This window comes from Labeo rohita, chromosome 8 (assembly GCF_022985175.1).
Source record: "Labeo rohita strain BAU-BD-2019 chromosome 8, IGBB_LRoh.1.0, whole genome shotgun sequence".
NCBI lineage: Eukaryota > Metazoa > Chordata > Actinopteri > Cypriniformes > Cyprinidae > Labeo > Labeo rohita.
This window is the reverse complement of record NC_066876.1, coordinates 11,918,346-11,944,344: the sequence shown is the minus strand read 5'-3', so window position 1 is coordinate 11,944,344 and position 25,999 is coordinate 11,918,346. Positions and strand designations below refer to the sequence as shown.

General features: G+C 35.8%; 1 protein-coding gene across 4 annotated transcripts; it reads left to right on the top strand.

The window, feature by feature from the left end:
* Positions 1 to 25,120, top strand: lzts1 (leucine zipper, putative tumor suppressor 1). 4 transcript variants are annotated; one of them, XM_051118061.1, is made up of 6 exons: positions 1 to 147; positions 19,083 to 19,574; positions 20,295 to 21,143; positions 21,694 to 21,882; positions 22,435 to 22,623; positions 22,719 to 25,120. In XM_051118061.1, exons 2-6 carry the CDS (start codon positions 19,221 to 19,223, stop codon positions 23,298 to 23,300), a joined length of 2,163 nt encoding a protein of 720 aa, XP_050974018.1. In that variant the 5' UTR covers positions 1 to 147; positions 19,083 to 19,220; the 3' UTR covers positions 23,301 to 25,120. The 4 variants fall into 4 exon arrangements, with proteins under 4 accessions (XP_050974018.1, XP_050974016.1, XP_050974019.1 ...); XM_051118059.1 differs by having other exon boundaries at positions 22,435 to 22,629; XM_051118060.1 differs by lacking the exon at positions 1 to 147 and adding an exon at positions 16,953 to 17,072 and having other exon boundaries at positions 22,435 to 22,629.
* Positions 25,121 to 25,999: the final 879 nt, after the last annotated feature.

Sequence of the window (25,999 nt, the reverse complement as noted above, 5' to 3'; positions counted from 1 at the left end):
TGGAGACTCAACCCACAGTACAGAAGAAGGAAAGATCGAGAGAGAAAAGAGCAGAGAGATAATGCTCGCAACCTCCTGTTCTTCATTAAAATACGAACAGACCCTAGGCACTTAATAGAGCATATACGGGAAATATGGAGAAATGTGGTGAGTCACTACTCATTTCATATTTACTGTGGGTTTTGGAGGATTTGAAATGTTGAATTCATTCTTCTGTTTTACTGTAAAAATTGTGGTTTTTATTTCATATTATTACTGCTTTTGCTATTATCATCTTAATATTTGTCGATGACAGGTTAACTTCTTTTGAGAGAATACTTTTTTACTTTTAAAAATTAAGATATATTATCTGAAGTCTGTTAATATATCATTTTGCTTTAAGAAATGTTTAAGCATCCAAGGATGTGAATATGTGATGTAAAATATTCTTACTATAAAAGTAGACAAAAGTATTGATTAAGAAAGTTTTTTTTTTATTTATTTTTTAGGACAGTTGTTCAAAACTATGTTTGCAATATTTGAGAGAGCCAACTAAACTTCCATACATGTGACAATATGATCATATGAGGAACATACAGAAATAGGACAAAAAAAAGCATAAACAATCATAATATGATACTGAAGCTCGTGACCAAAACTTTCAGAGACAAAATCAAAAACACAAATGTAACTAGTGACCACAGAAATGAATTGTCTTAAAAAAAACACATATTTGCATAACAGACTAATTTTTGTTTCACTTAACCATGCCGTTTTTATCTCCTTACACCATCTACTGTTATTGTAGGTAACCATTTTACAGCATAAACTTGCCTTTTAAAGCATAAATATGCCATGAACCAGTTGGCAATGTCATTTAACTTAACACATGTTAATTAGAAAGTTAAAAGTCTGTGATGATGATAATCTGACATAAATAAGGTAAATGAGCATGTCTCATCCTGTCTCGTGGGTTTCAAAGAAACTACAGACTGGGGGAAGGTAATGCTGTCTAAAGAGAATAACAAAGTGAATACAAGAGCCTGATACATGCCAAGACAAGTTCAGATAATACACAAGTACTTGGAGACATGTGGGAGCGCAAGATCTTTTACTTCAAACCAGTTCATTTATTATAAGTCCCTGAGCTCAGAAAAGGCAGGAAAACAGATACATAGATTTACTGCCGATGGTAAGGGTTTAACAGGCAAGTTTTAGAGAGTGGGTGTGTGGATGTGTGTAAAGATATGCCTTAGTACACACACACAAATGGAGAAGTCAGAAATGTCCATGCACTTGGACCTTAGAGAAGTTGTCATTGCCTTAATATGAATAAGCGTGATATTAGCTCATTTTACAAAGTCTAAATGTATAGCTGTAGAATTAACAGTTATTTGAGTCAGTGATATGACACCCTTTTTTTTTAATAAAATACAAATATTACATTGGATAAAACATAACCTAACTTCAAACTTGTTTCTTCATTAGAACAAATTTGGAGAAATTTAGCAATACATCAAATGGATCCAATGGCAGTGAATGGGTGCCGTCAGAACAATCCACAAGTAATCCACACGACTCCAGTCCATCAGTTAAAGTGTTCTAAAGTGAGATGTTTTTAACTTCAAATTGCTGCTTCCAGCTAAAATACAGTCCTTACAGTAATCGATAAAAGTGCATAATCATCCAAATCAGGAGAGAAATATGAACAGATCAAGTAAAACAGACGTTTTTCACTAGAGGTGATATTATGGATTATAGGCTTGCCAGAATGCCTTAAACACCTTAATGAAAGATGTGTTTCTTACAAACACATTTCTTTTCATTTCACAAGATGTTAGTTCATGGAGTGGAGTCCATCTTGTGGATAACTGTGATGTTTTTATCAGCTGTTTGGACTGACAGCACCCATTCACTCCAGAGGATCCATTGGTAAAGCAAATTATGTAATGCTGAATTTCTCCAAATCTGTTTTGATGAAGAAACAAACTCATCTACATCTATTTTCAGCATATCTTCATTAGGTGAACTATTTATATATTAATAAAATACTATAATTGCATACATAGTATTCTAAAATAACACTTTGTCAGTGTAATACAGCTGTCCTGATATATTATGTCTCTTCAAATATCAGATCATTTGACCTTGCTGTGACAGGGCAGGATCAGTTCCGGTTGTGAAATATCATGTGGTGCAAAAGTTTATGAATTAATCATTTATGAAATTAATGGCCCAACAGGCAGTGCTAAACTGGCCTTTATTTGGTCGTTCCCCTGACGCACACGCATAAGCACCAGAGCTGTATGAAACTTGAGACTGTATCCTAACCGTATAAAATGAAGCTTCCTGTTTCCTTGTATTTTACACTCTCTCGCTGTCTCTGCATGTGGGAGGAACAGTTGGTCTATGACTTCACCCTGAATAGACAAGTTTATCATCCAGTTTTAACAGAAAGTCAGTTATTTTCCAGTTCGCTGGAAGTCTAAGACGCTTCACTCCCCTATCCTCATGCCAGAAGTATTCAGCAAAAGGTCTTGTAAACACCTGTTTCCCTCCAAAAAAAGATCAATAACTCAAGATGGTGCATGGCTCTTCTCAGTTAAACTGTTTTTGACAATCTTGTGTCTGCTAGACAGACGGTTGGAGCATATTATGACCTCATGAGTGATTTTGTTCCAGTTTGGCACCTCTGAGTATTCAAAGCATTCAGAGGTATTAGAGCTGGCCTTTCATATGTATACAGTTAATCCTTTGAAGAGAGAGACATGTTCTTTCCTGCCTCCAGAAATTACTCATGTGTGCTTATGAAATCTTGTGTGGGTGAGAGATGCAGTCGGGGTGTGGAGCACTGGCACCGAACAAGGTGTCATGCAGTGACATTCTTTCGAGAGGAGAATTAAAGGTGTTTTGGCATCTAAACACTGATCTTGTGCAACTGACACTTGTTTTGGTACGAGCACCTTTACAAATGTACTTTACCTCGACACATTTATGCAAAGAATGCTTGTTTTAAGCATACATATGACAAAATGCATATACTGCAATGTCTACCCTCTTAAACATTCGACTAAAATGTAATTTTAAATACTTATACACCTGGTTTCACAGACAAGGCTTAAGCCCAATCCCAGACTAACATGTATGTCTGAGCTGTTTCAACTGAAAGAAACTTGCACTGACTGATCTTAAAATATATCAGTGCCTTTGTTTTGTCTCATACCAGAAATGTTTTTTCTGACACGTTTATAAAAATTACTTTAAATTCCTAATTGAACTATGGCCTAATCCTCGCTTTGTCTAAGCCCTGTCTGTGAAACCAATCACCCGCTCAAATTGAACCCTTCTAAGTTTCAAAAGGTAACAAAATAGGCTTTATTTTATTCTTCTGTAATTGTTTTTAAAATATCAGGAGAGTTTTTTGCTATTGCAGAAATTAGAGATCCATCCGTGCTGGATATATAGGCCCAGGTCGCTAAAGACCCGAATATGTAATAATGCGCAAATCTATGAAAGCACGTTTCTGCCACAGAATAAAAAAAAAAAATTAAAAAAAAAATACTTTTTATCTCTCAATTCTGACTTTTTTTCTCAGTATTGCATGATATAAACTTAAAATTCTGAGGGAAAAAAGGTCACAACTGTGAGATCTAAACTCGCAATTCTGAGGAAAAAAGTTGTTTATTCGTTTATAGAATTGTTTTATTACTGTTTAAAAAGTTTATATCTCGCAATTCTGACTTTATTTCTTAAAATTGCAAGTATGTCTTGCAATTCTGACTCTATATCTTGTAATTTTGACTTAATTTCTTAGAATTGCAAGTTTATATCTCACAATTCTGACTTTATAACTCGCAGTTATGAGTTTATATCTTGCCATTCTGATTTCATTTATAAGAATTGCAACTTTATATCTTGCAGTTCTGACTTTATAACTCAGAACTGCAAGTTTATGAAAAAATCAGAATTGTGAGATGTAAACTCACAACTGTGAAAAAAAAAAAAAATCAGAATTGTGAGATAAAGTCGCAATTACCTTTCATTCAGTGGAAGAAACGGGTTTACATACAAAACAGTTTTGATGTGGCTTTAATAGGTAATATTTCTGTCAGCAAAACTAAGCAAAAACAGACAATATTTTGTCTAAAATATAACACAATATTAACTTCTTATTTACTGAGTGGTGTATAAAATCAAATTTGAACAAAAACAGCACTCGTGTGATATTGCTCTAGCTGCCCATGTGACATTGCTTCATCATATGAAATAAATATGAGACAAAAACTCATACTATGCCATTTTTGTCCCAATATCTTAGGAGCACATAACTGCATTTATGGCCTACATAGTTGTTGCCCTTCATCATATTTGCCAAATGAATGAACGATGATGTACAGGGGAAAGGATGGGTGGGTTTAATGCATTAAAATATTTTAATTGCATTATTAAGTTCATTAATTAAATTAATGTTAGTGTTAGTGTTAAACTGACAGCCAAAGGTTTACATACACCTTGCAGAATTGCAAAATGTTAAATATTTTACCAAAATAAGATGGATCATACAAAATGCATGTTGTTGTATTTTTTTAGTACTGACCTGAATAAGATATTTCACATAAAAGACGTTTACATATAGTCTACAAGAGTAAAAAAAATAGTTACATTTATAAAAATTACCCATTTAAAAAGTTTACATACACTTGATTGTTAATACTGTGTTGTTACCTAAATGATCCACAGCTGTGTTTTTTTGTTTAGTGATAGTTGTTCATGAACAGTTAAACTGCTCGCTGTTCTTCAGAAAAATCCTTCAGGTCCCACAAATTCTTTGGTTTTCCAGCTTTTTTGTGTATTTGAACCCTTTTCATCAATGACTGTCTGATTTTGAGATCCATATTTTCACACTGAGGACAACTGAGGGACTCATATGCAACTATTACACAAGGTTCAAATGCTCACAGATGCTTCAGAAGGAAACACGATGCATTAAGAGCCTGGGTGTAAACTTTTGAACAGAATGAAGATGTGTCTATTTTTCTTATTTGGCATAAATATGATATTTTTTTCATCTAGTACTGCCTTTTGGAAGCTACAGAAGATACATACATGTTTTCCAGAAGACAAAATAAGTTAAATTTATCCTGATCCTCAAATTCAAAAAGTTTTCACACCCCAGCTCTTAAAGCAAGGAAACAACACTATATTAAGAATCAAGCGAATGTAGTCATTTTTGTAAATTCAACTATTAATTTCTTTTGTAGACTATATGTAAACATCTTTTATTTGAAATATCTTATTCAGGTCAGTACTAAATAAAAAAAATAACATGCATTTTGAATGATCCCTCTTATTTTGTTGAAATAATTAACATTTTGCAGATTCTGCAAAGTGTATGTAAACTTTTGACTTCAACTGTGTATATATAGTCTATATACGTATGGATATAGATAGAAGACTGTACCACGCATAATCCTGCTTGGAAAACTAGAAACTTGTCTCACTGGTGTCTATTGGCCTAATTAGTCAGTTCAGGAAACCCACTGGCTAGCTGATTTCGTCAATAGTTTTGCACATGTAAGTAAACCTTCCAACATGATGACTGCTCTGCTGTCTCAGAGACACCAGTGATGGGGCCCAAGATCAGCTATTTCCACTGGTTCATGAGGGTCACCATCAGAACCTTCTAAAAAGAATATTTAGAAATGGAAATGGTACTGTACCGTCTCTATCTGTCAGAGCTCGTTCCGAGAGGAGAGCATATCAGTAAATATTTCATGAAAATGACGTGGAGCGTATATTTCCCAGATACACTGGGCTCTAAAACTTCTTTTGGACAGATTCCAGAGGCTTCTAAGCTTTCAGGGAGTCTTTGACGGTACCAGGAGCCAGACAACAGAGATCAATCAGAGACCAGAGTCTAGATGCTTCATGACATCTGATCACTTTCCAAAGACTATTCAAGCCTGGCAAAGCAGAAATATGATAATAGAAATAAATGGTTAATGGCCATCTTTGCATTCTTAAATCAAACAAGGCCATTTCTTAGTAGTATGGAACTATTTTACTTCAGTAAAAAATCATTAGCTTTCAGCAGGCCCATGTGGAATTATCCTTCGCCCTTTGCAAGTTTGATGCTAAATACTTTTTATGACAATGCTAATTGCACGATGCTCCATTCCTTTCTAACTGGACTGCTCTTTTAGACAGAATAAATTAAGAGGTCAAGGGTCATCTGGTTACCATGGCTCTGTTAGCCCCTGCTGGCTGATACCATAACTACACCATCTGGCTGTAATGAGCAGAATACACAGTTAGAAGACAATCTGGTCCAGCACTGACAAAAAAAAAAAAAAAACCAACTAAACTAGACGATTTTTTAATTCCAGTTCTCATCTCGGTGTTGAATTGTGTTAATGATAATAACCTCATGATTCATCATCAGAGCTCGGTTTCATTTTCAGTGCTGTTGTTGGCAAAAGTCTTGTGTTATTTAATCAGCTGAGCTTGCTTTCACTCCAAACTACGTACCCTTCATTTAACTCCCCCTCCATCATTCCCTCCTCTGTCTTTATTCCTGCATTTCAATCAGTCTCCTACACACCTTTATCCAAAACAGCTAAGGTCAAAGGCCACTGCTGGAGGTCTCTGATTTAACCCACCATCATTATTTTCCTTTCTCTCACACAACATGTGGTAAGACTGAGGGTCAAATTCAGCTGGCACCTGTTTTTTACTAATTGTTTTGTAGCACTGTCATTGCTAAAACGTATTTGAATTTACTTTCTGCTTCCCTAGAAAAATAATTGGGAAAGCCTGAAAAAAAAGTACATATATTTTAATGACTCCAAAACTAACTTTAAAATAAAAATGGTTGCAAATGTATTTATTTTTTATATTAAAAAACTTGAAAGTTTTATAGTTCACCTGCATAAAACATGAAAATGCCACTAGAAAGAAATACACCTGACTGCACTGAAAATGTATGTAACACTGTTAAACATTTTTAAATAGTAATATTTCATGATAGTTCGATAAAACTAAATAATACATTAACTTTGGAAACAATAAAATAAAATAAAATAAAATAAAATAAAATAAAATATTTATTATGATTGTTATTATTGTTATTACGATTGTTATTATTGTTATTAGTAGTAGTAGTAGTAGTATCATCATCGTCATTATCATCATCATCTTGCAATGATTAAATGGGAATTAGGCCTAAAAATGTAATGCATTAATCTGGTATGATAAACTAAACTAAACTAAACTAAAATAAAAAAATAACTGATAAAATGTAAAAAAAAAAAAATTATTTTTGTTATTGTTATTATTATTATTATCATTATTATCATCATCGTCATGCAATGATTAAATGGGAATTAGGCCTAAAAATGTAATGCATTAATCTGGTATGATAAAATAAAATAAATAAAATCAAAATCAAAATCAATTGATATCTATCCAGTGAAAGAAATTGAACAGAAAACTAAACTATCATCATCATTATCATCATCTGTTTATTAATCTATCTATCTATCTATCTATCTATCTATCTATCTATCTATTGCTACCTTACAATTAATCAATGGGAATTAGGCCTAAAAATGTAATATATTAATCTGGTATGAATGAAAAATAATAAAATAAAATAAAATAAAATAAAATAAAATAACTGCATTATTATTATTACCTTAGAATTATTAAATGGGAACTAGGCCTAAAAATGTAATATATTAATCTGGTATGAATAAAAACTAAAATAATACAATAAAATAAAATTACTATATTATTATTATTATTATTATTATTATTATTATTATTATTATTATTGTTGTTGTTGTTGTTGTTGTTGTTGTTGTTGTTATGTTTCAATTATTAAATGGGAATTAGGCCTAAAAATGTAATGGGAAAAATGAAAACATATTCTTGCATGCAAAAACTGCTTAATAGAAAGGAACAAAACTGAACAGAACTTATGACTGAGGCACATTTTTTCAAAATTGAATAACTATTAATTGTGTGACATAACAGTGCTAGGTAATAAGCTTATGTTAAATTATATTAAAATAAAACACAATACATTAAACATTACTAAACAACTATTTCGTGTAATGCCGATACAATTTCACAATATCTATAAATTTTCCTCATTTGGGGGCTCGGCAAATATTACGATATGTAATTTGCTGCAATTTCTTTAAATAATTTGACAGCTCTGATTAGACCATAATATTAGAAACAAAGTGTCTAAAGTCCTTAGAACTAGAAGAAAGAGTAAGAGCTGTTTCTCATAGATAATGGCTGTGATTTATGACTCCTCTGCACAATTACAACCGAAATCTAACTTTCAAAGGAAGGCGTATCACTTAAGCACTCTAAGTGGTCGGCGTGCATAAGAGAGTGGGTCAGAAAGTGCTGTGGGGGTGTTGGAGAGGAGATGTCCTTCCTTTTGAATTATTCACTCCATCACTGTAATGCATCTGCCTTCACGTCGAGAGTTCTTATTTCAAGTGTGCATTAACTCTCTACTGCTCCAGATGTGGCTGAGAGCTTGCGTTTTAAAAATATGACCAATGGGATTCCCGCATATGTGTGTGTGTGCTGCTCTCACTCCAATTTAAGAATTAATATAAAATCCTTCTAAAATGTTTTCCTTCTGTAACCTACTCTATATACAATTCAATTACTTTTTGTGTCACAGACATTTTGGGTCGCAGTCCTGCAGTGTGACTGCTCCTGTGAAGGTCATCTAATAGACAGCATTTGCTTTAAAACCACTTACTGATTACATTCAAATTGGAAGCTAATTACAGAAAATTAACAGGGGCACATTGTTCGAAATGTAAAGCTTGGGACACTGCGACTAGTGATGAGAAGTTCAGATCATTTTACAGACTCGGACCTTAGAGTCTCGTTCAGCAAAATGAACGAATCTTTTTTCGAGTCATTTCGTTCATTTTAGCAAACTATAATTAAAATGTTACGTGTTACTTCCCTAATACATATACTGCTTACACAAACATTGATCACACTTCAAACAAGACAAAACTATAATGCTATAAGAAACCAACCAATGCAGAGCCGGAAAAGAATTGATTAGTTCATCTCTCAAGTCTTCGTGTTCGTTCATTCATCACGTGACAGCCCCATAAGCTTAACCAAAGCAGTCTGAGCCGGAAAAAGAATTGATTAGTTCATCTCTCGAGTCTTCGGGTTCGAGTCGTTCGTTCATCTATAGGTGTTGCGCAAATGCGCATGCGTGACTGAACGAATCACTCCCCGAGACGACACGTTCTTCCCGAGTCACATTAAAGATTCGTTCAAAATGAACGAATCGTTCAAGAACGACCCATCGCTAACTGTGACGGGCTTTGCTCCAGATGGTCATTGTGTTCGTTTTTTTCTTGATTAGGAATGATAAGACCACATCTGCTGGTGGACAGGGACAGAGAAAGAGAGAGAGGGGCCTAACAAGACTTTCCCCCACAGACCTTAGCAGCTGCACACAATATACCACCAATTAAGTCTCCTTGACTAGATAATGGATGAATCCATAAGACAACATTATACATCCAATGTTTTTAAACATGCATGATGACAATGTTTTATTACACACAGATTGAAATGGAGAATAATTGTCAGATTGTCTACTTGGAGTGAGACGGAAGGTATAAACAAATAAGTAAATAATATTTGTATATTTTATCTAAAAACCCTGCTTATTAATCATCTGCAAATACTTAATCAAGCCTCATTTTGCATGTAACAGATCATTCAATTGCAAATGAACCACATGAATTCATTGTGAAATTAAGTTACTATCAGTTCAGTTCATTAGCACATGCGCTCACAGAGTGCTCGAAGGAAGCAGCAATATAATGATCTTATGGCACATAGCCGATTGCGCGATTGAGAAACATTATTCTCATGGGACACCGAGGCCTGGCTGATCTCCAGTGTAAATATTATATTCACACCAGCTGTGAACAACTTTATAGACAGGTCTGATCAGTCCCTAAATGTGTAATAACATTTCACTATTTCCTAGAAATCACCTGTCACAACTGTGTCACTGTTTTTTCTGTTGTTTTATTGAGTCACAGTGAGTGTGTCATGCTCCAGTGGTTTTTAGATTTTCTTTTTAACTTACTTGATATCAGTTTCAAATTGTTGCTACTGTCAACTGTTATTTTATTTTGTTTTATCTATTTATTTATTAAATAAGTGACTAGAATGTTGCTTTCAAACATTAAAATTGCACCTAAAAGTGTTGTTTTGCATGTGTAGTTACAGTCTGATTATTATAATTTTTTTATAGATCAATATCATCTAGATAAGGCTTTTTTTTTCAGGGGTCACAAGGACAAGAAATGTAGAGACAAAACTGTAAAACCACGTGCAGATAAAACCTATACATAGCTATGCAGTTGTATTTAAATATATTTAGAAATACACAAGTCAAGATTTTTAAAGTTTTTAAAGAAGTATCTTCTGCTTAACAGGCCTGCATTTATTGGATCCAAATACAGTAAAAAAAAAATGTGAAATTTTGAAATATTTTTACAATTTAAATTAACTGTTTTCTATTTGAAAATATTTTAACATTTCAATTATTTCTTGTCATTTCAAAGCTGAATTTTTAACATCATTACTCCAGTCTTCAGTGTCACATGATCAGAAATCATTCTAATATTATGATTTGCTGCTCAAAAATATTATATATTATACTGAAAACAGCAGAGTAGTTTTTTTTTTTTTTTTAGGTTTCTTCGATATCTGAAATAGAAAGTATTACATTTCTATAATAAATAAATAAATTATACTGACTCCAAGCTTTTAAATGGTATAGTGTATAAATATTACAAATCTTTTTATTTCAAATAAATGTTGATCTTTGGATTTTTCGATCCATCAAAGAATCTAAAAAAAAAAAAAAAAAAGTACTCAACTGGTTTAAATATTGATGATGATGATGATGATGATGATAATAATAACAGCAAATCAGCATATTAGAATGATTTCTGAAGGATCCTGTGACACTAAAGACTGGAGTAAGGATGATGAAAATTTAGCAGGAACAAATTAAAATTTAAAATATATACAAATAGAAAGCAGTTATTTTAAATAGTAAAAATATTTTGCAATATTACTGCTTTTACTGTATTTTGGATCAAATAAATGCAGGCTTGGTAAGCAGAAGAGACTTATTTACTTTTGACTGGTAGTGTATATATTTACATTCATTAAAAAATATATACACACACACACACACATACATATATATATAAAAATATATTCAGAAGTCTGGGGTCATTAGAACTTCCACAAAAATACTAAGCAGCACAAGTGTCTCCAACATTGATTATAATAAGAAATGTTTCTTGAGCAGAAAAAAGCACATTGGACTGATTTCTGAAGGATCATCACATTAATAAATTACACTTTTCTGACTAAAAAAATAATAATAATATTAATAAGTTGCAATCGTATTGCACAATTTTACTGTTTTCTTTTTCTATTTCATTCTTTGTTGAGTATGAGACTTTTTTCAAAAATAAGTCTATTTACCCAAAACTATTTTTCTATTGTTGTTATACACATAGTCTTGACACCATAAATTTCTGCAAGAAATCTAGTACCACACACAATGAAGATATAACAGCCCAGAGCATCACAAAATGGTTATATGTACCATGACAGAGACATTTATTTTATAATAAATAAATAAATAAAATAAGATTCTTAAAGTCCACTTACAGTACAACGATTCACAAATAATTGACTCACCCCCTTGTCATCCAAGATGTTTGTGTCTTTCTGTCTTCAGTCGTGAAGAAATTATGGTTTTTGAGGAAAACATTTCAGGATTTTTCTCCATATAATGGACTTGATTGGTGCCCCGATTTTGAACTTCCAAACTGTAGTTTAAATGCAGCTTCAAAGGGCTCTAAACGGTCCCAGTGGAGGAAGAAGGGTCTTATCTAGTGAAACGCTCGGTCATTTTTTTGAAAAATAAAAATTTGTATACTTTTTAAGCACAAAAGCTTGTGTAGTACAGGCTCTGGCATGCGTGTACACGACACTACGAATCACGTCTAAGTTCATCGTCTGTGTACTCCGACTCAAAAAGGTAGAGTATGGTGAAAAACTCTATCTCATTTTTTCCTACAACTTCAGAATCGTCCAACATCGTTGTAGCTTTTTGTTTGTAAACAATTTCTTCACAACTGAAGACAGAAAGACATGAACATCTTAGATGACAAGGGGATGAGTAAATTTTTTGTAAATTGATGTTCAGAAAGTGGACTTCTCCTTTAACAGTGCAGACATAAGTCTGTGGGTGCCATCTGGCAGTCCCAGGTGTGGTAAAGTGCAGCAGTGTACGCTTTGTTTAGACCGCAGTAAATCTTCTACAGTACAACAGCCCGAACCGAGTCTCTATGCATGCATGCAGTAATGGATTGGCCATGCGTTGGATAACGTCTGCTGGCCACACTTCTCATAGGACGTCTTTGTCCCGCATAGGTTGACAAACAAGTGGAACGTGTGAGGGGAACAAAACCACACACACATACGCTCTCAAAAGAGGCCCACTGTCTGTGATAAAGGTCTTTCATGGCCAATTAAAGCAGCTCGACTTTCCACCTCAATAACATCTAAGCATCTATTAGCGGCCAGCCCCTCCCGCACACACGCGCGGCTGCTCTGTCGCAGCTCCCGCTGAGCTCAGCTCATTGACTGTATGATTAGGTCATATCGTTCTCATCTGTCTCTGAGAACAATGAAACAACAGCCGAGAGCATGAAGAGCCAAAGCCAGCTCTCCAACAAACTGTAAATCATGTGTCCTACCGCTGGCTGATTACAATAGTGTCTGAACGAGCACCAGGGTTACAAAGGCCAAAATCTGAAAAATTAAGCTCAAAAGATCTTCTCTAGCAGGGCAAAGTATCAGTTATTATATAGACATTAAATGCAATTCACAAACCATAAACTTCCAGCTAAACTCACAATAAAGATTCTTTATTGGCATTTAAGGTTCCATGAAGAACATTTAACATCCATGACACCTTTTCATTACACAAACATTTTTTACACTCTTAAAAATAAAAGTTTTAAAAAGGATGTTTTCACAGATGCCATAGAAAAACAAATTTGAATTTAAATGAACAAAAAAAAAAAAAAAACTACTCTCCCTTTTAGTCAGAGATTTCTTATTTATTCACAACAGTCATCTGGTACATATGACATCAGTCATTGCCCAATTGAGACTGAAGATGTCATAAATCAAAAGTGGCCTTACCCTGAAGTGACCAATAAGGGCATATGACATTATGCATATATGCATATCTCATTATTACACTGCTGCCCTCTCACTTTCATAGCAAGATACCATATTAAACAACAACTCCTCTGGGAACTCCTAGACACTTAAATCCACATTCATAATTTAAAGAAACGTATTCAACGTGCTGTCTGTGCGCCCCGTCCCGAGGGGCCACAGCCGTAGACTGGGCGACCTTTGATTCCTCACACACTTGCAAATGTGCCAGTCCATTGTCCACGGCTACGGCCTGTTTTTACATATTGATTACTTTGATCCCTCCACTAAGCACTTACAAAGAGCATCTGAAGAATCAATACCGTGCCTTCTGCTGCCGTCTTGCCAAATCAAACTTCACCCCCAAAATCTTGTTGGGGTGCAATGAAATTAATACTCGGAGGGGACAAGGTGTGACAGAACCATGCTAATGCTTTGAAAAAAGCATTTCCCCCTTTAAGATTAGCTTGTAAAATGTTTTGTTAATTCTAAATCTAAAGTTCAACTTTTTCAACCTTGGTGTTTTGGACAAAGGGTTGCATCGGCAGAGCTGGGATAGAGTTTCACCCAGATTGATTATCTGAAAGTCTGCCTTCTTTGTTCTGGTCCCCACAGTGCTGAATTTGCGCTTCAGATGAATGTACACAGATGCAGAAACTTGGGTGAGAAGCAATAGCTGTGTAGGGGTTTTTATGACATTTTGAGTTTACTCTTAGATATTTTTATCGTTTTCAGAGAAAGTTATATGACGACTTTAGAACAAGAGTTCAGAACAATTGTTGGGGAAAAAATGCTTATGATAATGTCTGAGATATCAGAGAAAACTAGAAAATAGAATCCAAAAATAGAATCCAAATGTAGACTTTACAGACTTAAAACAAATGTGCTGAATTGAATTTGTATTGTACAAATCTATAATTAACATCTCAAGTGAATATTCTCATAAAACCCTAAAAGCCTGTTTCCGACACTGAATAAAAAATAGAAAATGTCTGCAACTTTTTATCTCACAATTCTGACTTTTTTGTCAGAATTGTGTTATAAACTCGCAGTTTCGAGTTCTAAAGTCAGAAATGTGTGATATTAACCCACAATTGCAAATTATAAAGTCAGAATTGTGAGATATAAACTCTTTTTAGAATTCCATGATATATCTTGCAATTCTGACTTCTGACTCAGAATTGTGAGATATAAACTAGCAATGCAAGTTAGAAAGTCGAATTTTGAGGCGGGAAAAAAGACTGATATGTTCTCAGAAGTGCAAGTTTATATCTCACAATTCTGACTTAATAATTTGCAACTGTGTGTTACAAAGTAGGACTTGCGAGATATAAACGTGCAATTCTGGGAAAAAAAAAAAAAAAAACACAATTACAAGATATAAATTCACAATTCCGACAAAAAAAAAAAAAAGTCAGAATTGCGAGATATATCACGCAATTTTGAGGGAAAAAAAAGTCAGAATAGCAAGATATATCACGAAATTCTCAGAAAAAAAGTCAGAATTGCAAGATATATCACACAATTCTGGAAAAAAAAAAAGTCAGAATTCTGAGAAAAAAGTCAGAACTGTGAGATATATCAAGCAATTTTGAGAAAAAGAATTGTGAGGAAAAAAAACTGAATTGTGAGTTTATATCTTGCAATTATGACTTTATAACTTGAAATTTCATCTTGAGAGTTCATCTCACAATTCTGAAAAAAGGTCAATTGCGAGATATATCGCAATTTTGAGAAAAAATAAATCAGAATTGTAAGAAACAATTCAGAATTGCGAGAAAAATCATGCAATTCTGAGGAAAAAGTCAGAATTGTGAGTTTATATCTCAAAATATTCAGAGAAAAAAAAAAGTCAGAATTGCGAAATATATCAGTTTTGAGAAAAAAAGTCAGAACTGTGAGTTTATATCTATCAATTCCAACTTCATAACTTGAAATTGCAAGCTTATATCTCACAATTCAGAGAAAAAAGTCAGAAATACCAAAAAGAAAGTCAAAATTGCAAGAAAAAAGTCAGAATTGCACAATATATTACGCAATTTTGAGAAAAAAAAAAAACACCGAATTGCAAGATATATCACGCAATTTCAAGAAAAAAAAGTCAGGATTGCGAGATATATCATGCAATTTTGAGAAAAAAAAAAGTCAGAACTTTGAGATATCATGAGAATTGTGAGAAAAAAGTCAGAATAGTAAGTTTATATCTCACAATTCTGAGGAAAAAAAAAGTCATAATTTCAAGAAAAATGTCAATTGCGAGATATATCATTCAATTTTGAGAAAAAAAAAGAATTGTGAGATTATGGAATTCTCCGAAAAAAGTCATAATTGTGAGATTATATTGTAATTCTGACTTTATAATTCAAAATTGTGAGTTTATATCTCACAATTCTGAGGAAAGAAATTGCGAAATATATCACGCAATTTTGAGAAAAAAGTCAGAATTGCGAGACGTAAACTCGCAATTGCAAGAAAAGTCAGAATTGAGATTAAAAAAAAAGAGTCACAATTACCCTTTTTTTAATTCAGTGGCAGAAACGGGCTTCCATAGTTTTGTTTTGATTTTAAGTAAAAATGATTTTTAAAACAAGATAGATTTGTAACAATTGTAAATATAAAGACTATTTTCATCAATTATTTCCTATAATATGTTTCTTTTCATAGAAAGATCTTAGAAACTTTAACTTACTGTCCTTCTGTACAAATGAAGTACAGAAAAAGAATCTTGTTTAAAGAGAGTTTTTTGTCTTTTTTTTCTGGAAAACAAAACAGAAATACTGATCACGACAGTGTTATTACAGTACTCAGCAGCACTTTCAAGTCAAAGATCCACTTGTGTTTGACAACTAAAAAAAAAATCAAGAGGGTCATTTAAACATGTTCAACTGCTACTAGAGGCTATTAAAATATTTGACTGCTTTGGCATTTTTATGTTGATTTTATAAACACAAGCATCTGCACAAAAAGACACCTTCTGCACTTTACGGCAACACGCTTCTTTTTGAGAGGCAGTTAGAGAGTCATTTATTTTATGGTGTAAATGTAGCACTCAGCCTAAATAAATGTTCGAGCTCACTGAACCTCACACAAAACAGGCACACTTCAGTGGACAAAGACACAGACGGAGGGAGGGAACATCAAGCTCTTCTTTCTTTTCCTGGAGGGGTGTTTGTTCAGAGTGGGTGCAGGGCAGTTTAGAGAGGAGGGGAAAGCAGCAAAGGGAGCCAACTAGGAGAAGTGTGTGTGTTTGTATAGAAAACAGTAAAAGATAACTGCTAAAAAAATTGTGAGAGTCACAAAAGCTACTCAAACTTGTGTATTTGTTTGTGTGTTATGGCTATTTTACAGTGTTAGTGTTTGAGAGGGAAAGAGCGGGAGAGAAAGTGAGTGTGACAGAGGGGGGCACGGAGCTCATTGTAAGCAGCAGTGAGTTAATCTCTTTAGCGGCACACGTCTTATGTAAAGAGGTGTAATGGTCTCTGCCCCCTCCTTGCCCCATGGGACCCCAGGGGACACTGGGATCCCGTCTCCCAGCAACATTTGCATGACGGTTATTCCAAAAAAAGATATGAGGGGGGAAAAAACTGGTGAATGGTGATAAGATCCGCCCCCTTTGCATGGTAGACTCTTGTCTACAAGCAGACTAGTATCCAGAGTATTCAGTGGTTCACTCAAGGACAAACACATTCTGACTCGCTGCGGAGAGAATGCAAAGGAGATCTGATTCAGATTTGACAAACACAGCGTCTGTGGATTTATTTGTCTGGAAAGTAAGTGACATTTTATCTTCCATTTTATTCCGGTATGCCTTTGAACTTGATAGTAAAGAGGCGATTTTGGGTTACAGATGCCAGACAGACATTGAGACGGTACAAGTGAGATTGTTTACCCACAGCACATGGTGGGAAGTGATGTCTGTGCGTGTGTCAAAGCACAATGCGATGTCTGACTTGAGTTTTGCTGACTGTTTTGTACCTGAAACAATAATGCATTAACACAATAATAACATGCAGTGCATACAGTTTGCTTCTCATGAATGTTGATTCTTGTTATTATGTAGCATACAAAATGAAAAGTGCAAACTCATCACAAAAAATACTCCCTCTGTGGGTTGACAAAAACAGTTTGCATGTTCCAATGATTAACGGGAGTTGTTTTGAACGGGTTTCATTGCATTTTTAATTTATGACACCTAGTCTACGTTTTAGGTGAACGTCTGAATTGATAAGAATGTCAAGCACTGTGATTAATTTGCAGCGCTGTATAAAAGAAGAGTATTAGCATTACATCATTGCTTGGCATGCCTCGAGGACAAAATATGTGTGACTCCTTTAAACAAAGACACTGATGAGATGGCTTTTCATTGAAAGGGACTGCCAAAGGGCTGTCTGAAACCATTAAGTCCTTCTGCTAAAACAGATGTGTTTATTCCTAAGAATGCAATAGTAGTATTGTATAATCTTATTTAATTATTTGAAAACCACATGAATGATAATTGAGTTGTCTGTGGAACATCATCCTTCTGGCATTGGTAACAGAGTACAAACAGTTGAATCATCGTTTATGGGTTCATTAATGTCTGCCTCTGCAATGCCTGTTTTATCTGATTTTGAAGTAGCATGCAACTTATGTGGTAGAAACAAACACAGATGTGGTTGCATATATGCTTTTTTTTTATCTAAAAGCAGCTGCGAGGCAGGAAAGTTCATACAAAATAAGATTTCTCTAGAATGCATTAATTCATAATGTGATATTAAGAAACAGCTGGCCTATATTGCTGCTGTGTTCTTTCTAGCTAATAAGCCTTTAACATATCAGCCATCACAATTAGGCCAGTTATACAAAGCCACGTGTGATAATCGTGGCAGGTCTTTTGTTCGTAAAGCCCCTCTCTATCTGCTCTGGAAGACAGATGGAAGGCATGATGTGTTGATTATGGATGTGTAATATATGCTTTAGGCACATATGAATCATAAAAGAAGGGTGAGTGGCTGGTGACAGAGCTTTGGTACTCAAACTGTTGTCAGGTGACTGACAGGTCCCATCTCCCTAGTGGGACCCCATGATTACAATATTATGTCCAACATATGGAGCTTTATATATGTACGCTAATATGTACTGCAAAATAGCTCATAAGCAAGTTCGAACGTGCTTGTTATTGTTCTTTTTGTTTGTTTGTTTTTGTTTTATTTTTCTAAATAATGCTTGTATGATGTAATGAAATATGTAAAAATGTTACGCATGTTTACATGCACCATTATGTTTGAGCTTTGTCTAACTTCACAAAAATGGTACGTTGGGCTAAACCAAAGCATTTACATGATATTTTATATCATGTATGGCAGAAATAACTCAAAGCACATGTAAACATACTCATTGTTTAGCCTGACAAGAAGAAAAAAGTAATTGGCAGGTCTTTTGACCTACTGACCAAGTAATATGAATAGATGTTTGACCCAGTAACACTTATTTCAAGCTGCCATTTGCCTTTGTTTGTCAAAGAGGAGGGTGTTCTTGGTACTTGTTCAAAGCGTGGTCTCCATATTGTAAATCAGGATGTTCAGGGTAACTGCCATTAGGTCTACCTCATTGTATCAGATGTGGGCAAAGAGCCAACAAAACATACTGTAGTTCCTGTTTTTGTAGGTCCTGTTTGCTGACCTAGCGAACGTTAAGTAAAGTAAACGTTAAGACAAATTCTGCATAGACTCTGGTGCTGTACTGCTCTAATAACAACAGGAGACATCTCACTACATTTCTTAAAATCCATGTTTTACCAGGTTTCCCAAATGGGAATAAGAAGGATCTCCACACAAGGCTATGAGTCCATCAGACCTTCCTCCATCATTAAAATTCTGTAATTACACACCTGCCGCCACCAAGACCACCACCTGCTTTCTCCAGATGTCCCAGGAAACATGGGTAGTGTCAGCAGTTTGATATCAGGCCATAGCCTCCACAGCAAACACTGCAAAGCTTCTGAAAACAAAGTCAAAAAGGGGCTTCAGTCTAAGAAAACAGGCCGTAGCTTGGATGGCCTTCTGAAGTATGGCTTCTCTCAGGACCACTGCAGCACCAACAACAACTCAAAAGTCAGCTATCATTCAGGCAAAAATGATGACTTCTTTTACATCAAGGTCAGCAACAAGCCCCGAACTGCTAATGGTAATACAGCTGAAGACAGTCAAGGAAGAACAGCTGAGATGGACAATGAGGTGGACAGGAGAGGAGGGCCACCAGAATTAGTTCCGCTGTCTGGAAAACTAGAAAAGGTAACTAGAGTTAGCCAGAGAATAAACAAAGCATATTGTGTATTATGGTAATATTTAAATCCTATGAAAAGTCGATACAACTCCATTTTAAAGCAGTAAAACTACATTAAACGTACACAAAGTAAAATTAGGAAGCTGTTCGCCTTAAAGCAGCCAAAACCAATCAACAATTTTGTGTGACATCACACAAAATCAAACAACAGTCAAGTGTAGTTGTTGTTAAGTAATCCCCACCAGTCCCTGACACTTTCACTAAGAGCTTAGCAGTGTCTGCTCCATTTAATTAAACCTCCAGATTGACGAGGTAAGAATGCCTTGATCTCTCCAGAGATCCGGTCCAATGGCAGTGTGGCACTTGCAAGCAGGCAAGCACCTCTTTCCCTGAATAGCCTCATTTATGAAGTATCTAGCCAGGAAAATGAGCCCAGTTTTACTAGATCAAGAAGGTAACACTAAAACCATGTGGTAAACATGCTACCATATGTAAGAGGAATTGACTGAGATGAATAAGAAAGAAGATGAATAAGAAAAAAGAAAAGGATTCTTGAAATTGTTGAGATCGTCCTTGCAGTTATGAGAGTAATTGCTTTGAGAGCATCTGATCAATAGGTTTTAAGATGGAGAGTGTTCTGTCATAAACATGAGTGAATGATCAATTGGTTGTAGTGCACTTCAAATCAAAAAAACACTCATCTATCTTTTTTGTCCTCTCTCTTTTAGAGTATAGAGAATGCTTTAATTCGACCCACCGCCTTCAAGCCTGTTCTTCCTCGAAGCAGCAGTTCCTCGGTGGAGACTCATAACAACTTGAGCACTATCCTGGGCAAAAGAATTAGTCCTATAGACAGGCTAAAAGATCTTCAGGACCCCAAGGTGGAGACAAATTCTGGTACCTTCTCTGACTCTGGAAGAAACTCTATGTCCAGCCTGCCCACTCACAGCACCAGTGGCAGCAGCCAGATGGACAACCTAAGCACTTCAACTAACCACATGGTACGACATGGGGGCCTTGCCCAAAACATGGACACATCTCAAAACCCACAGGGGGGTGTAGCAGGCATGAATGGAAACTCTGGATCCAGTTGGATGTGTAGTGGGACTAATGGTGGAAACAGTTGGACCAATGGATTTTGTGAAACAAACAGAAATAGTGATTTGACGAATGTCAATACAAGATCCATTGGTGTCCTAAGTGAAAGTGTGGCAGCAGCAATAAGTATGAACAGAGAGATAACTGCTGCAGCGCTGACGGTTTCATCCACAGAGCCAAAGATGGACTTCTCTGGAAACCAAGAGATGCTTCTGGAACACAGATTTACAATTTCAGAGCAAAGCCCGACCAAACCATCATCTTCTGGGGGCTGTGTCCGATCACCACTTTCAATGGATGAATCGCTGATACAGCAGCTGGAGCGGAAGCTTCTAGAACGTGAAAGCGAGCTGGCAGAGTTACAAACGAGCCTTGACGAGAAAGAGTCAGACACATGTCATCTATTTGAGGAGAAGCAACGCTACTGTGCTGAGGAGATGGAGGGGTTGAAACAACGCTGTTCTACAAAACTGCGTCAGGTAAGTGGCTTATGATATTCAAACTCGGCCCTGGAGGCCGTGTCCTGTAGAGTTTAGCTCCAACCCCAATAAGACACACCTGAAAAAGCTAATCAAACTCCTACTGGGCATACTGGAAACTTCCTAGCAGGTGTGTTGAGGCAAGTTGGATCTAAAGTCTGCAGGACACCAGCCCTTCAAGACTGAGTTTGGGCACCCCTTGTTTAAAGGGAATGTGGATATATAAAGTTTAGTGTGACTCCAAACCAATAGGAGTACTTATTGAGAGATAAATACCTTATCTTGCCTCTATGGTTTATCAAGTATGTCAAAGATTCTCAACTCTGGCCCGCGAGATCCACTTTCCCACAGATTTAAGCTCCAACCTTGATCAAACTCACCCTAAAAGACCTTGGTCGTAAAGATCTTGATTAACTATTTTCGTTGAGTTTGATTAGAGTTGGAGCTGAACTCTGCAGGAAAATGGATCTCGAGGGCCAGAGTTAAGAACCCTTAAGCAGCTATTCACCTTTATCCAGGCAGATCTTAATGATGGTTTGTGTGGTTTCAGGTGTCTCAGAGGGCTTTGAGAGCCCAACAGTTATTGCAGCTTCAGGTGATACAGCTTCAACAGGACAAGGAACGTCTGCAGGAGGAGGTGGACCAGCTTAACCGTGACCGGGACACTGCAGAAAGCCGACTTCAAATCTATGAGAGCCAGAAAAACCTAGTACCCACTCTAGAAGAGACTCAGTGGGAGGTCAGTCTGTAAGAATGTATTGTTGTTTCACAAGTTTGCCAGCTCACACAGTCCTGATGGTTAATGGTAAACAAACTTGGCTTGCAGTCCGCATTGGAGGCCCGAATCCGAGGCTTGGCTTGAGCTCTCAGTTCAAGCCCCCCATTGCGGTATTCCCTAGAGTAGGGATGCCCAAACTTGGTCCTGGAGGGCCTGTGTCCTGCAGAGTTTAGCTTCAACTTGCCTCAACACACCTGCCAGGAAGTGTCTAGTGCAGGACAGCAGCCCTCCCATACCAAGTTTGGGCACCCCTGACCTAGAGGGAGAATAACAGAAATAGAGGAGGAGATAGGGAGGTGGAGGGATGCCAGAAAAACTGATGCTGGGACGGTGCAATAAGTGCTGCTTATATAGGCTCATAATGATGATTGACAGGACTGAATAATTAGGCTCCTCCCGAATCTACGTTTGGAACTTATATAATGACTATTGTGAATACAATAAAAGTCAATGTGCTTGTTACATGAACTACTTAACACATACACATTCATGATTTCTTTGTTATTTTTATAGGTGTGCCAGAAGTCAGGTGAGATTTCTCTGCTAAAGCAGCAACTTAGGGACTCCCAGGCCGATGTTGGAAACAAACTCAGTGAAATTGTCGGTCTCAAAGCCTCTCTGAAGGATTCCAGATCCAAGATGGAAGAACTGGAAAAGAAGATCAAGGAGTACGAGGAAGCACTTCACCAGCGGAGTGCTGAGGTTGAGGTCAGTGTTTACTGATATTACCTTAACATTTGTTACTGGATGTTGTACTATCACATTTGACTGACTTGGATGTCTCTTTTCTAAAAAAGGTATCTAAAAATGAGTTTCAAAGAAAGAAGAATGAAGCTGACCTCCTCAGGGAGAAGGTGAACATGCTGGAAACTGACATAAAGGGCATGAAGCAGGACTTAGCAATGGCCAAAGAGGAACAACAGCAGCTAATGACCATGAGAGCCAAAGTTGAGGAGCAACAGCTGCAACTGCAGATAAGCCAAGCCCGGATGGAGGCCTTTGGAACTGGTCAACCCAAATTGAAAGCCCAGGATGGAACAAGTGCCAGTAAAACACTGAATCATAACAGAGGGACTGCAGACTTGGATGCCCTACAGAAGGAGGTGGAGAGGCTAAGAGGAGAACTGAAGGAAGAGAAGCAAAAGAAACAAAAGATGATAAACAGCTTCCAGCAGGAAAGACAGACATGGAACAAAGAGAAAGACAAAGTAATTAGATACCAAAAGCAGTTGCAGTACAATTACCTACAGATGTACAAAAAAAACAAGGACTTGGAGAAGATTCTGAGGGAGCTAACAGCTGAGATGGACAGCCGGACAGAGATGGACATGGATAACCATGACCTGAACTTTGATAAAATTGTAGCCACAGAGATATGAGGTCATAGAGAACGAATGTTTTCACAATTAAATGGTCTTAAAAGGGTGAATGTACTAGTGGATGGAGTAAAAGGAAGAAACATGATGTCACAGGAGATTTTAAGATGTCAGGAGATGCTCGAAACTTAAGAGCATAACATCACTTGTACATACCACCAAACCTTTTCTCCTTTTAGATCTACCACTTAACTTAAAATCTTTGGATGTCAACCATGTGCATTTAAGTTCCTATTAAAGGTGCAGTAAGCAATTTTGTTTATTAGAATGACACTCTTACTTGACCAAATTAGTGTTCCCATAAACCATCACATCTGTTTCTGTGTCAGATGGAAATTCTGTAAACTCCAAATAATTGACCACGGTCAGATTCTTTGTTAAGCCATTTAAGCATTTTCTGCCTGTCAGTCATTTTGTGCATTCATAGGGCGGGCAGTGAATAGAAAGCAGGTGTCTAGGAGTGTGGCAGTTGAAGATTTGAATAATTCAAGTTAAGCACCATTATAAGTTTCATAAGCAGTTTACAGTTGTTACAATTTTGTTAGCATTTAGTTTGGCAACAATGAGATGTGCTACTTTTTTTCCTGCTAATCTCTAATTACAATGATAAGAGTTCCAGAAAGTGTGTGCAGGTCTAAATTAGAGATTAATTCTGCAGAAGTTCCAGAACAGCTAACATTGCTTACAGCACTTTTAATCTGTGCACATCCTACCAAACGCTTTACCTTCCACTAATTCAAACAATCCAACGCTTCTTGCCTAAACCTCAAGCAATTGTACAGTCTCACTACAGGATGACAAAGTGATATGAATGTTCTATTTGCTGTAATTGCTAGTTTTGCACTCTCTCTTTCTTTTTATATGACAAGAATCTTTATCACCAGTGTCTTGGCAGACAGGCTCATCGAAACAATCTGTTTACAGGAATATAGTAGCTTGTACAGTGAGACAATGTCATGTTGAATGCAAATGCACTGTTCACAAATGTCCAGATACATATTTAATTGTTAATCTAAATTATTTCATAATTCCTTCACAGTTTTTTTAACTGAACACTTCTGCTACCAGTACAATACTATCACCTTTGAACCATAGACATTGTACAGTTTCTTTTGGAGTATGGTCAAGTCACTTTCACTCACAGACACGTCAGATTTGTACAGGATAACTACAGGAATAGATCATTTTGAATTTTGTTTTTTTTTTTTCATTTAAAGAAAAGAAAAGAAAATGCTCCAAAAAACACAAAATTGGTCACTCATATATTCCTTTTGTCAAAACTCTCAAATCCGGGTCTTAAAATTGATTGGACAACTCTTCAGTAGAAGTACTGAATTTCAATTAGTTATCACACCACAATGCTATCTATAAAATGATTTATCTAGCTAGGAGATAGTACAATTGTATGTTAAACAGAGATAAAACAAGGTTTTTTTTTTATCTTTTGTACATCTACTGCAGAAAAACAGGTGATGAAACATGGCGGCGATAACAGAGTAGTGTATTCTCCTTTATAGCACTTAGATGTAATACAATACAATACTTAACTGGTCACAGGACAGCTTTTTCTAGCAATGTTGCTTAAAATGGCAAACAGAAAGACTGAAGTGGGCAGCACACTGGGACTGTTTCCGTTTTTCATTGCACAAATTTGTTACCCAATGTTTCATCATACAACAACTTCCAAAAAGCTGCCTTGTAAGTTATCATCCCTAGAGCTTCCAGGAGTTTTGATTTGACAACAATAAACCGATAATCATATTATTGATGGTACAGGGTTGTGGGATGTAAGGCTGTCTCTCGATGCATTTGAATGCATGTATGTGTTGTATATTTCTTATTTATTTTAATTAAATAAATTAAGATTTTTCTGAAAAATGTTTGAGTTGGTTTTTAATCAGATATTTTATAGTTGACATATGGGACAATACCTAAACAATATTCAGTAAAAAAGTTGGTAAATGCAATGCTACTGCTAGAGCTGGTGATGACATCAATCTGCAACACAGGTGAGTAAGTCAGACAAAACAAATAACCTCCTTTGTTGTATTTTTTTTGATCCGAATGCTACCAGAGAGAAATGTAATTATGTTGCATCATCTTATAAAGCAGATAAATTTAGTAGCAATTTCTTGCAATCTTTAGTGCAATCAAAGTACACAAAATGCGTACAAAATAAGTTGTACAGCTATAACACACAATTATAAGTGTGTGTGTATGTATGCATATATGTATGTGTGTGCATGTGTGTATGTGTATATACATTAGTCAACATTTGAAGTGTATCAAAAATAGTTCAAAGTTGTCCTAAGACAAGAACGGGTCTTGTTTTGGTTTTAGGACAACTTTGGTTAAAGGTTTTGATCCACTTCAAATGTTGATTACGATAGATAGAAACACACACACATAGAGAAAGTAAATATTATAAACATATATTAATTTTAACAAATTAATTTCATTTCAAAAGACTGATGTTGAAACTGAGAGACCACCAGTCCAGTATGTCAACACTGTTTGATTTTAGAATGCCTACAGCTTTTTTACAGCCTTCAGTAAATACCTAAATCAAGGAATAAATGTTTCATTGATATTGTGGAGCCGCCCTCTTGTGGCAAAATTCTGTTATTACATTGACCCAGTCTGATACAACTGTACAAAATGTATTTTTGCTCCATCTCCTCCAAAGTCTTGCTCAGCATTGT

Excerpts from the sequence above, each read along its gene's own strand:
- lzts1 (XM_051118059.1), top strand. The coding sequence starts at position 19,221 with ATGGGTAGTGTCAGCAGTTTGATATCAGGCCATAGCCTCCACAGCAAA. Across the intron at positions 19,575-20,294 it reads TGTCTGGAAAACTAGAAAAG|AGTATAGAGAATGCTTTAAT; the intron begins GTAACTAGAGTT and ends TCTCTCTTTTAG. Across the intron at positions 21,144-21,693 it reads GTTCTACAAAACTGCGTCAG|GTGTCTCAGAGGGCTTTGAG; the intron begins GTAAGTGGCTTA and ends GTGTGGTTTCAG.